The 12,996-nt window shown below is 45.1% G+C and overlaps 3 protein-coding genes across 3 annotated transcripts; all 3 read left to right on the top strand.

Annotated features, from left to right (window-relative positions):
* Positions 1 to 3,832: 3,832 nt before the first annotated feature.
* Positions 3,833 to 4,015, top strand: N7508_011198 (uncharacterized protein; the record flags this gene model as incomplete). The annotated part of the gene is made up of 1 exon (XM_058469258.1): positions 3,833 to 4,015. The coding sequence occupies one exon, from the start codon at positions 3,833 to 3,835 to the stop codon at positions 4,013 to 4,015; it is 183 nt and encodes a 60-aa protein (XP_058314236.1).
* A 2,056-nt stretch (positions 4,016 to 6,071) lies between these two features.
* On the top strand, positions 6,072 to 6,426 carry N7508_011197 (uncharacterized protein; the record flags this gene model as incomplete). The annotated part of the gene is made up of 2 exons (XM_058469257.1): positions 6,072 to 6,296; positions 6,349 to 6,426. 2 exons carry the CDS (start codon positions 6,072 to 6,074, stop codon positions 6,424 to 6,426), a joined length of 303 nt encoding a protein of 100 aa, XP_058314235.1.
* Positions 6,427 to 11,462: 5,036 nt separating this feature from the next.
* Positions 11,463 to 12,308, top strand: N7508_011196 (glycoside hydrolase family protein; the record flags this gene model as incomplete). Its single annotated transcript, XM_058469256.1, has 1 exon — positions 11,463 to 12,308. One exon carries the CDS (start codon positions 11,463 to 11,465, stop codon positions 12,306 to 12,308), a length of 846 nt encoding a protein of 281 aa, XP_058314234.1.
* Positions 12,309 to 12,996: the final 688 nt, after the last annotated feature.

Raw genomic sequence — 12,996 nt, 5'->3', positions numbered from 1 at the left:
CTTCCCCTGATATTCACTGATAGTTTATAGAGCAATCAATCTATTTCTAAATGGACAAGTTATCAGCTAGCAACTACATAGAGAACCAATTATGCACTGTACTTACCTTTGCAACATACGGTGGGAGACAACTGCGATGTTCAGAGTTATTGTTGTTTGTCAAGAAAAAGACTGGCCTGGAAAGCAGCCATTGACACAAATGGTATCTCAGCCACGCTGATGTGTGCCTTCGTTCTATAAGAGGCATGGGCTCAGCATGCTCCCAAGAACCACCCGAACATCCGGATCACAAGCTGTGTCATAGCGGAGAAGGACTTGGAAGATACTTCGAAGTTGACCCAATAGCGTAACGAAATGCAGCTTGAAATCCTATGGACCACTAACGCCAGATCTCTGAGGATTGTGCAGTAGGCTTTAAAGAGACCTGCCTATGGACCGAGACTAGGCATTTGAAGACCGGCGCCTATGGATGTTGTTGCTGGTTCTTGGAGGTCGAGCGAAAAAAAAGCAACTGACTGTTGACAGTTTTGCCAATCTGTGTCTGTTCAATCCGCTGACAATATGTTCTAATCTGTGACATTAGGATCTCAAGAAATTTGAGCGGACTCTGACTGGAGCCCGCTCTTCTTCGTTCCCTGAAAATGTCGCTTGATGAATCCACCCGCGGCAATAACTAGACCGGATGGCGTTCTAACAGATGCCTCTCCCAACAACCTCAAAGGGTGCGGTTCAACACGCACACGATAGCGGGATCCTCGACAACCAGATCCAAATGGTCAGGAGATGGACTTGGGGGGCATTTCAGGTTTGTTTTACGACAAACGTGTCAGTTTCGTACATGGCTAATCACCAGTTCCGGACAGGCTCGCTGGCTCTGCTTTCTCTACTGTTGCCGCCACCGTCCCCTCCACCATCCTAGTTTGGCCCGGGTCATTTGGGCCCTGACGCTGCGATTTAATGCATTTCCGCGTAAGATCGTAGCGACAGAGGACCGGTTACGGCCAACCTATACTCTTCTTCTTCCTCTCAACTGCGCGAGGTCATCAAGAAGAACATTCCTTGTATATGCTGAATATGAGTTTTCTAATGATGCTTGAATCATTCCCTCCATACCTATTAATTGATCCTATTGGATCACCTGTGGTTATTCCGGAATGCCATCATGAACTTGCTGTAGACGCAGTCTGCATTCCTTGGTAAAATTCCACAAAGCCTGAACGAGACCATAGGGGGTACTACATACAGTTTATCTTGTCCGGATGTCAGTTCCAAGGGGTGGCCTGTCACATCCCAAATAACTTAGAGGCCTCGTCTGCCCGATTTATATGAGAGTTAACATTGCTAGATGATAAGTGACAAATATCTAATACAACTCAACCAGTGAAGCCATTAAAGCCAAAGAATGAACATTTTTATTTTTGATTGGCCAGCTCGCACAGGGTCGTATTCGGAACAACCACATATAGACAGAAACAGGTTATTGGAATGTGTCGGATTGACAGATACTGGCATGTGCTAGTATTGAGGTGTTCCATTGAGATGCATTGATGTTGTTCTATCTGGATCTTGCTGTTGAAGCGTTATCAGATCTCAGGAGTCGTTCCTAGCGTGTTACGACGCTGGTATGCCGAGCGTACCCCGTTTACCATACAGAGACAGAGACAGAATGGGTACTTGATGAATAACCCTGTCCTTAGTGGTAAAATACCACCCCTCAGTTCGACACTATTCAAGTGTTCCAACACATCTTGATCGAAGTGCCGTCCACTATTATTGCATTGCAGATACCGCCATCACCCAGCATTCCAAAGTCCCACTGGCTTAGAGTCATGCCGAGCACAATTGGTTTCAGGATGACCCCTCGAAACATCGAATCCATCTTAGAAAGTGAAAATTCGAAGGCAAGGCTACTATAAAATGCAAGAATCATTTTCACACAGATTCGAGAAGTATTACATATTCCGACACAATAGGGTCAAATTCTAAAACGTGAGACCTATTTTGGAAAGTGAAAGCAATGAGGAGCCCAAGCGAGCCACAATCCCCTATTATGTAAACAAGTTACTATATCGAGTAGGATAACCGGGTGTCGCAGCACTTAGCTGTTCATTGGTCCAAAACGGATGTCGGCATGCCTGTAAATATATGTAACTAATAGATCGATCATCTAACTTAGCAGAGCGGCCGATTCGAGGTAGCGACTTGAACGTATGATGCTCTTGGTAGCGCTTAAGCGTATTGTAGATAGTCTTGCGTGTACAGCTGAAATCGGCAGCAAGCTTAGACTACCCCTACCTGATTGGCGTACGCAATAGCTGACCTTTGCTCATTACCTAGCTTAGCCAATTTACTACGTTTTGAGCTAGATTCCATTGGAATCTAGCAGTAGGTGAGGTGTGGGAAGAAGAAGAAAAATTGAGTTTTCTTTGTTAGGGTGTTGAAGTGGGGCGGTGGGTAGATACTTTTCGTCTATATCTGTAAAATGAAAATGAGTTCATATTCGAGAGGTTGTGCTATGGTGTGCTATGGTTGCGTTATGGTTGCGCTATGGTTGCGCTATGATTGTGTTATGGTTGTGTTATGGTTGCGTTATGGTTGTGCTATGGTGTGCTATGGTTGCGTTATGGTTGTGCTATGATTGTGTTATGGTTGTGTTATGGTTGTGTTATGATTGTGTTATGGTTGCGTTATGGTTGTGTTATGATTGTGTTATGATTGTGTTATGGTTGTGCTATGATTGTGTTATGGTTGTGTTATGGTTGTGTTATGGTTGTGCTATGGTTGTGTTATGGTTGTGTTATGATTGTGTTATGGTTGCGTTATGGTTGTGTTATGATTGTGTTATGATTGTGTTATGGTTGTGCTATGATTGTGTTATGATTGCGTTATGGTTGTGTTATGATTGTGTTATGATTGTGTTATGGTTGTGCTATGGTTGTGTTATGGTTGTGTTATGATTGTGTTATGGTTGCGTTATGGTTGTGTTATGATTGTGTTATGATTGTGTTATGGTTGTGCTATGATTGTGTTATGGTTGTGTTATGGTTGTGTTATGGTTGTGCTATGGTTGTGTTATGGTTGTGTTATGGTTGTGCTATGATTGTGTTATGGTTGTGTTATGGTTGTGTTATGATTGCGTTATGGTTGTGCTATGATTGTGTTATGGTTGTGTTATGGTTGTGTTATGGTTGTGTTATGGTTGTGCTATGATTGTGTTATGATTGTGTTATGATTGTGCTACCATTGTTCGCTGTCGGACGAAGTAGCTTCCCATATTGAACACGGGAAATAAGGATTTTCAAAAGGCGTCCCGCAAACTAATTAGCTTGTTGAATTCAGCTTTCCCGTTCACGATTATAAACGCTAGCATGACCAATTGATGTCCAGACTGGCAATGAAATATAAATGCTCGTCAACATTGTTGACTCAACAAAGATCTACCTCATTTCATTTTGCCTTCCGTTGGGATGTTACGCGTCAATTTCGCTCTATTTTACCTCTCCAGAATACCCGAAGACTTAAAGCTGTTCCCATCAACGTTTATGGGAGTACTATGTAAGATCCTTTTTCAAAGCCAAATCCCGGAGAGGCGCACTGCTCTTGTCCAGATGGAACCGCAGCTGTCATCTCATTACCTATATACGAGTACTTTCCCACCCATTCTATATTTGATGCGCAATATCTATAACTCATTATGTTAAGGCAATGCCCGTCATCAGGGATATCATCACGAACCGTACCCAGGGACGAATCACGCCCAATTATGGGAGTCGACTGGAAGTCGACTGGATTTTGGTCTTCTCCATTACTCAATCCGTCTGGATTTCCCAATATGCCTGCTGGTCGAAAGAGTCATGTGATTTGGCGGTATGTGGAAGCGATGCAGGCAGAAGATGACACATATTATCTCAAAGCTCGACTTGCAGATATAATGCTAGATTTGGAGTACGTCAAGAAAGTCAACAGACAGAAAAAGCCGGGCATTCTAGCCAGACAGCGAAACTCCGAGCCATGAATGTTATTTGCTGCACAGAAGAATGAACCCACGGCCTAGGTAGCATCCAGATCCCCAGCATCGTTCCCCAACGAATTTGTGCTCATGGAAATACATTCTGGTCTTGTCCGCTTTTGCTTTGGGAAAAGACCCAGTACAGCAAATAACATTCATGGCTCGGAGTTTCGCAGTCTGGCTAGAATGCCCGGCTTTTTCTGTCTGCTGACTTCCTTGACGTACTCCAAACACAGCACTATATCTGCAACCACTTAAGCAAAGCAAAACCTGGGAATCCATTAACCCACCAAAGCAGGGCCGAAACCTGAGTGGGAAATGTTTTTTCAATCTCAAAAGAGGATCCGGCGGAAAGATCGCCCGCAACAGGTGTAGATGGGTAGTCAGAGGTTTCATTCAGGAAGGTGTCGATTATGCCGAAACATTCGCTTCGCTTCCGTGGTCAAACCAAGAAGTTACAAAGCCCTGTTGACAATTGCAGCTGCCCTAGATCTCGAGATTGAACAAATGGATGTCAACAGCGTTCTTGTACGGCGAGATGAACCACGAGATTTACGTCGAACAGCGCCACCACGCAACAGACGGCACATCGAGGGCCTACAAGCTTCGAAAGGCACTCTATGGACCCAGAAAAGCACCTCGTATCTGGTATCAGACTCTTACCAACTTCCTTCGGAACCTTGGCTTTGAGCCCATCAACACTGATCTCAGTATCTTTGTTCGAAGCAGTCTGTATATTGCAGTGTATGTTGATGACCTCTTGGTCATCAGGCCAAGCATTGCAGAGATCAAGAAGATCAAGCGGAGCCTCAGGAATCGTTTCCATATGACAGACTAGGCCCGTGCAGCTACTATCTCGGCATGGCCATCCGCAGTGTTCAGCGGAACAGAATCCTCTTTATCTCAGCCAAGAGGCTTACGTGCACAACCTCCAGCAATTTAGACTATCGCAAGGTACACCGGTCAGCACTCCTATGGAGACTTCACCTCTACCAGAAAGCGGACCCGAATACATCTGCCCGTCGAGTGTAAAGAACGAGTACCAGCATGTGGTCAGATCGCTGATGTATATCATGCTTGAGACTAGAGCCAATATTGCATATGCAGCCTCGGGGGCAAGCAGACATTGACAAACCCTGGTCCACAACATGTGAAGCTCGCCCGTCGAATCCTTCGGCACCTCAAAAGCCCCAAATCTCTCAGTCTCGCATATAAAGGCCAGCTCAAGATGCTCCGTGGCTTCACGGATGCAGATTGGGCTGGCTGTCACCAAGCAATACGGTCGACGGCTAAATATCTTATCAACATTGGAAGTGGAGCAATCAGCTGGCAATCAAAGCGTCAAAACATTGTTACCCTGTCAACCTGCGAAGCAGATCATGGGCCAGAGGCAAGCAACCAAGGAAGCTATCTAGAATTTATTGGGTGATTCAATGTCGATGTACATTATTATTCCTACGCTTCCCACGAAGCAGCGTGCACCATGGATTGGAGACACGTCAGCATGAATACAGGCGGGTTTAACTGTGCGATAAATGGGATACAGTATTAAAAACAAAATTGTACTCTACATGTCCGGAGGATGCACTGCTATACTGGGACCTGAACAAAGCCATGTCGTATATGCCCTCTCATCCCGCACGGACCCGGATGAGTCTAATTAGAATAATTAGAATTTTAAACCAAGCTTATCTTATGCACCAATCCTATCTTACCACCGAGCTAACATGGCATTTTACCTTTGGCGAAGCTCTAGGTGAGGGGATGCTCGGCTTTTTACGCGCAGATGCTAACCCTATTGTCCGACATGGCGATCGCCGGACAAATCGAATTTGGAAGTAAAACTACTTAGTGAATTGGCTACCGATCCATCAGAAAAGCCCCCCTCATGGTCATTGGAACTATTGGCACCGTCGTAAATCGTGTTTTCCTTAGCAGTCATTATAACATGCTTTTGGAAGAATGATGAATGGTTAGACGTGGGTTTTAATGCCAATTTTCCTCTGCATAACCTGGCCTCTTGTTTCCAGGCGAATTTGGTGTCTTCAAGGCTCATAGGCCAATGGTTGTAACGGCAGAAATCGATCATGACGATAAGGGCCCGAAAACTGTGGCGGCCCTGTGGATGTTGACATCTCTGACATGTTTAATGGCCGCCGCCCCTGTCCTCATCCGGCTGAAGATGTTCAGGGGTTTTGGTATCGATGACTACTTCATTATTGACGTCATGGCGTTGGATTTTGTGGTGATGACGGCCTCGGTGAAGGCCGCCTTTGGGAAGCATATGGTAGTTGTTGAAGAGGTCATTTTGGTGATGGCCGTGCTGCTGAGCATATCAGTTTACTATGAGAGATCCTATGGTTTACCATCCAAAAGACAGCGGTGACGGCTACGCTCACAAGTCTTCCCAACCCTAGGCTCCAGCAAAATATATGGCTTTGGTCCTTGGTTGGAACAGTTGGTGCTGTTTCTTGTATTTGTATCATGGTTTTGTTCACTATGGTAAGAAAATACATCCCTTTGCCTACTTTGATAGAATGTAATGAATAGAAAATCTGAATAAAATTCGTCTCTAGTGTGGCCCTCGCCGGGCCTTATAATGCGAGTGTGTTGTAATTCAGAGGTATGAATTGACTTTTTTTATTTCAGAGGGATACATGAGCCTATATATACAACAATTAGGCCAAGTTGATTGGAAATCAACTTGGTCGTCTGTATAGACACTTCGGAGCTAATTCCGACGGTGCGGCTTGGTTCCTGATCTGCACCAGCCTCATATCATAACAGAGTGGAAGCAGTTCGACAGCGTCGTTGTGTGGGTTTGGGCGGCCCCCGATTCTCCCAGATTCATGAATAAAAGCCAACGGCCACATTGGTTCGTGATTGGTCAGCGGGATTCGGAGGGCTGCATCGAAGGGGCTGACTGTTGCGGCTTTTTATTACCTTAGTGGGGATATTGGTATACACTGAAAATTGATGGTGCAATCCGGTTTCGGTTCCATCACCATGGTGCCGTGATGAGTGGTGGCAGTGGCTGAACGCCCCTAGACCGTGACTTAATCGCCTTATGCTTTTGAGGTGGTGGGAAAAATGCCTGCCATGCCCGCCTTTAGGAATATAGAAAATCAAAGCTTCGATTAGGACGTAAAAACACTATATATGTGCTTCGGTCAGTGCTAGCAAATGTAGTCGAAAAATTAAGCACAGGAAGTTTGCGACAATGAGGAGACAGGAAGTATCGCGAGAAAATCCCGTTCGGGCAAACGGGGCGGCCAGTAAGACAGACACGTTCTTCACGACTACTGCGGTCTTTTTTCCAGATTTCAGCCCCTTTTCAGGGTAGTTTCAATACAAAATGACGTCAAAGAAGGTATTTCGGGCGCATCTGTCTTTGACAGATCCCTTCGATAAATCTGTACCAAAATGAACCAACCTCCTTTGGCATTTGCTGCTTCTCATCGGGAGCTGGTATAGCATTGGTTTTTGGATAAGATATTCATTCATCACTCATAATGGTGGACCAGATGTTCCGAATTCGGAGAGCTCATAAATGGAATTTCCATCCGATTCAGTGAGATTAAAGCCTCTTCGGCCTAGATGAATACTACATCTCAAGTCTCCTTCGAGTCTTTCACTCTTTAGACACGCCATTGCTCCAATTAAAATGACCAAGCAACGTCGTTGCGTTACCAAAACTAATGCCGAGCACCTCACTCCGGCGTTGCTAGCCAAAATGGATGATACAGCGATAGACTTGGTGATTGACGAAATGAAGCTTCCAGAAGTGACTTTTCCGGCAATTACACGCAAAAGTACCTTAAAATACCATCCACTCCGGTGCGTCAACAGGGTAGATATATTAAAGATTCTCGACAATAGGGAACCATTCAATATCGAGGAAGCTCAGCAGAAAATATTACAAATGCCTTGCTTGAAGGAACTTAAAGTGTTCGACGAGAGACCTAGTTCACAATCAAAGTGGTTCAGCAGACAGCTTCGGAGCTATCTTCAAATCTATGATCCCAGTTGTCCTTTCAGGATTGCCGAGTCTGAACGTCTCTCAGGCATAGAACGAGAGGCTGCCGTTTTCGCAAAACGCTTGTTCCATAAGGGGGAAACTATCCAATTCCTCAGCGGGGTCTGTGTACCACTGACGAACAATGAAGAGCTGCAGCTAGAAACATCTGACAAAGACTTCAGTATCCTTCAATCCTCTCGGTATCAAGCAGTGGCGATGTTTCTAGGCCCTGGTCGGTTCGTGAACCATGACTGTGAGGCAAATTCTGAAATAGTGTGGGCCGAGAAGTCAAGGGCACATATCGTGGCAGTGAAAGAAATTCACGAAGGCGATGAGATTACGGTTTTTTATGGAGCTCATTATTTTGGGGAAAATAATCAAGAGTGCTTATGTCGGTATTGCTCTAGACGCATTGCAGGTAACACAAGCGTTACTTAAATTATAACAACCGGAATTCTGTTTTATAACGTTACATCATCATCACATGGGCCAAGTTCGTAGTGAATTGCCAGCCCTATTGGGTTTAAGTCAGCTAAAAAAAAAGAAACCAAAAAAAAGAGAGTTCTCGCAATAAGTACTGCTTCCCCGACAAATATTTGCTATGGATTAGTAGGTAAAGCTTTGGCCTACACGGGATGCCGTATATGAAATGGTAGAAGGTGGGAATCCAGGCCTTGAATCCTTCGTTTCGCGGAAGCTCAAACTTAAAGTGGCTACCCAGAAAAAATTGAGTATTTGATGAAGCCTAGTCTCGACCTTCATTCGAAACAGAAGCAGTTCTTTACATGTACTGTACAGTTTACGAGCAGTATGAAGGCCTGTTTGTAGAGCTCCAAAATTATGTGTATCTATTCACCTATGGCTTGAAAAAGACCTTATAACTAGTCACGCGTCCAGATGAAATGCCGGAAATATTGCAGCTCAAAATTGAAGACCTTGGCACTTGTAGAAATCCTGTCACAAATCATATATGGATAGCATCCGATGTGGCGGTGAGTTGCGCAAGCAGTAAGTGCGTCACTGGCGAGGCCTTACGCGAACTGCTAGCTGGGGACCTAGCAAGGAACGTAAGGGTTACGGGTTCGAATCCTGCCACCGTCACAACTCTTACCCTGAGGCACGTACCGAAGAAAGCCTACGCTCTGGTTGACTTAGCTAGGACCTGGTTGGTAGACCCGGGGTAGGGGTAGCTTACAATGGACGCATAAATGGCGGGTGGGGAAAATTGTCGCCTACCTAAGCCTTTCAGCTCACCTATAAGTACTAGCCGTTAAACTCGGGCCGCTAGGAAAAGGATATCCCCTTTGTGGTAGCTAGCTTGGTGTAACAGTTCGGTACGTAACAAAGTACAATCCGAGTTCCGGGGGCGCCCTGGATGGTCACTGAAACGAAAATACAACATACTGAACAATCGGTCACTCGGTCGCTTTAAAGCACTAGGACTATTCCCTCATTACTAGAGCTGATCTTCTGGCGTTAGGGAAAGGTTTCTTGTGGTGTAAATCCGAGTGCACCGACTTGCATAGCATCGCACTACACTTACGCTAGCTCCAACAAGTATAAGAAATATCATCATCATAGAGGGGTGGTGATTTATGGAATTTCGGGACTGACCAATAATAATAAGATTGATGTTACTGCATGACCCGAGAAACAATGACGAATACGCCGAAGGCTCCCTTATCATCGCTTTATCTCTGCCTGGGCTCGGTGCGAGTTCAAATCTCAACACCGTGATCAGGAGAAAGAGGAACGGTTTGGCTTACGCTTATTAGCATGATGAACAGCGCATAGACATGCAAATCAAAAACAGATTTGTTCTTTGACATTTTGGAGCGGATTACTTGGCGGGAAACTCGTATATGATCCGGCATTATACAACGAAAAGCTCAAGGGGCATTAAGAACTACTCGAATTTGCCAGCATATACTATATAGTTTACATGAGAGTGCTAATGGACATAGTATTTACAACCAACCGATATCTCACCGGGTATCTCACTGACGGGCAGTGCAGTCGAGCTTGAAGATTGACGTCCGCTGCTTGAAATAATGATCGTGTCTATTCATTCCAATGAACTTTATTACACAACTTAGGTGGAACATTAAGCTGGTGCTAGTTCGGCAATTAAGAATACGTTTCTGTACCTGCAGGACAGAGTAGACCTCGGGCGGAATGGGATTTTTGAAGCGGTGGCCCGACACAGAATAACATGGAGAGCCTCAGAATTAATCCTCACTGCCAAAGCTTCCCAGGGCGGAGGGGGGGCAGGTTGCTCAGAAACATCCGTTGTCAAGTGTGTTCGCTGAAATATTACTTCACGAAACCTCATGGCTGGTATGGATGTGGAAATGATTTAAACATTCGGTTCTTCCAACTTCCTCCTACTTCCATCAGATCAGAACAATGTTACCTTTGATCTATAAGTTATTATACAGTAGCAACATGAGGTAGATTCTTCTTTGGTTCTACGAAGACTTTGTTTTTCTCTTTTTACAGTGGAATGTATTTTGTTTGGTAAAGGACCACTTTCATGTGAAAATTGAAATCACTTTCTCCATTTCTCTGTACCGCAAGCATAGCACAAATTTGCCAGAAAAGAATAGTGCCTGGCATTTCACTGGTCATCTCTGTTCCTATAACGGTGGTGTCACATGGTATGTAGAATAATATACTACCTTCCACCAGCCAACCTCATTATGCAGAATTGGGTCTTCAGTGATATCAACCTATTGGTTGAGAACATTAGTTTACAGGACCTCGTGAAAAATTAGAGTCCTTGGTACGTAGTCAAAACTTATGTTGTCCCTTGTTCTGATCTTAGGGCGTCTCATCAGAGATCGTACGATTTGTACTCGCTTCTCTCTCTTAGACCCGCCGACGTGAGTATCAGAGTAAGCAATCTTGTCGTGGAACTTGGTGCGGCAGATGTTCAAATTTCAATATGGCCCAACGTTGCAACGCACCTTCAATGGGGCTGATCTTATGTCCCAATCCGTAGTATGTCTAGCGAGAGGTAAATCGAGGCATTGTTAAATGTACCAATAAATGATAATCTTCACATGTGTATTCGTAGTTAAAATATCTTGTCTGTCACGTGTTGCCTGTATGGAGACTGAAGTGAGTGGACGGTCGGTACCCTGTGACATACATGGAACACCCAAGATGGTACTGTACGTAAGTTATATCTTCTGTTTATAAGCAAACAAAAGCGATCTTTCTGAAATAGCCAGTGAGCGCAGCTAGCTCCAGATATGAACTCGTGCTTTATAAATGATATGGGTGATTAATAAATGCACAATTCTACATTTGCGGGAGGCTTGCGCTTATAAATTCAACAGCCCTCGAAGCTTTTAAAACCACAGAGGGCTAAGAATCCCCTACTCGCAGAAAGCTGCCTAGGGTTCCTAAACCTTGGAACCCATTTTCTTTAGAATGACCTTTGTCGCAACCCTTCTGATGGTAAGCCTGAATGTCCTCAGCGTGAGTCGCGTTGGAGGAGAGGCTATCAGCAAGCGAGGCGCTGCCTACAATGATATATCAAATGTGTCACCACTGTCCGAAGCTGGCACGGTTTCTTGGGCTTACAATTGGGCCGTGACAGAGCCGAAAGAACTTCCCCCTGGAGTTGAGTTCGTCCCCATGCTTTGGGGCACCGCTAACTTTGATGGATGGCAAGCATCTTTAGAGAGTACCCTCTCCAGCGGCAGTAATTACATACTGGGATTCAATGAGCCTGACATGTCATCCCAAGCGAGTCTAAGCCCGTCCGTGGCTGCCAAATACTATAGAGAGTACATCACACCCTTTCAGAGTAAAGCCAAGCTCGTTAGCCCTGCAGTGACTTCCTCAACTTCTCCTGATATGGGCCTTGGATGGCTAGGCGAGTTTATGGGAGCCTGCTCCTCCTGTAGCATTTCTGGCGTAGCCGTTCATTGGTACGGTGATTCAGCGGACAGTTTCAAAGGTTTCATATATGAAGTTATCACATTCGCTCGGTCGTATGGGTTATCCGAAGTCTGGATTACCGAATTTGGACTTGAAGCTGACATCAACGGTGTGACAGACGATAAAGCTACTGAGACCTTTATCCACGTCGTCACGCCCTGGCTTGACTCACAGTCTCTTGTGGCTCGATACTCTTACTTTATGTGCGCTGAGGGATACCTTCTCTCTGGTGGGGCTCTCAATGCGGCTGGTAAAGCGTACATTTCTTCGCCTGGTTCTTCTGATTCAATTAGTTTCACTAGCTCTTCGGTCTCCTGTAATGGGGCTGCGTAATGTGGAAGTCTAGTAGAAGTGCCGTAGCCGGACATTCAATGCTACAATAACTGCAATCATAGACTAGTAAGACCTATGACATATTACGAGACCTTGCCGCTCTTCCTGACCTTGAATCATTACTGTACGATAGTCTGAGGAAAGATACTCCATATATCTTAGAATCTTTTACATGCCGCCTAGAAATACTGCTTGGTGAATTACGAGAGAAGGGCCTCTCGTATAAGCCTAGCCTGTTCCAGTGAGTTTTTGTTGGATAACCCGCGATTAATTCCGAGTATAATCGTAAACCGCGACGCTGAATGGTTCTTTTAAAGTTTAGTAGCTTACGAGCTTCGACAAAATGCTTGGAAAACGACCTGGACTATTCATTATGGTCTGCGTGACGTAAGTCTTTCCACGGGCAACTCATCTTTGGATCCCATACTCTGGTGACCAAAACAATCACAGTATATTTTCGTAATGCTCTCGGTGTTTGGGTATAGACGAAGGCGTCTTGACTTGTTTACGCCGCGCGCCGACGGACGGGGATTAGGCCATACCATCGGCCGGTACCGCGTTCTCCCCCTCACAGTGAAAGAGTTCGATCAAGAACATTCTGCACAGGTAGTATTGTCGGATTTGAAGTCCGATTTTCTACAGCTCTAAAAGCGTGGGGATCCTGCGACCGGGTTATTACGCGTGCGAT

The sequence above is a fragment of the Penicillium antarcticum genome (assembly GCF_028974205.1).
Source record: "Penicillium antarcticum strain IBT 31339 chromosome Unknown utg000010l_segment0_segment0, whole genome shotgun sequence".
Classification (NCBI taxonomy): domain Eukaryota; kingdom Fungi; phylum Ascomycota; class Eurotiomycetes; order Eurotiales; family Aspergillaceae; genus Penicillium; species Penicillium antarcticum.
The sequence above is the reverse complement of the archived record's forward strand: the minus strand, read 5'-3'. Positions and strand labels throughout refer to the sequence as shown.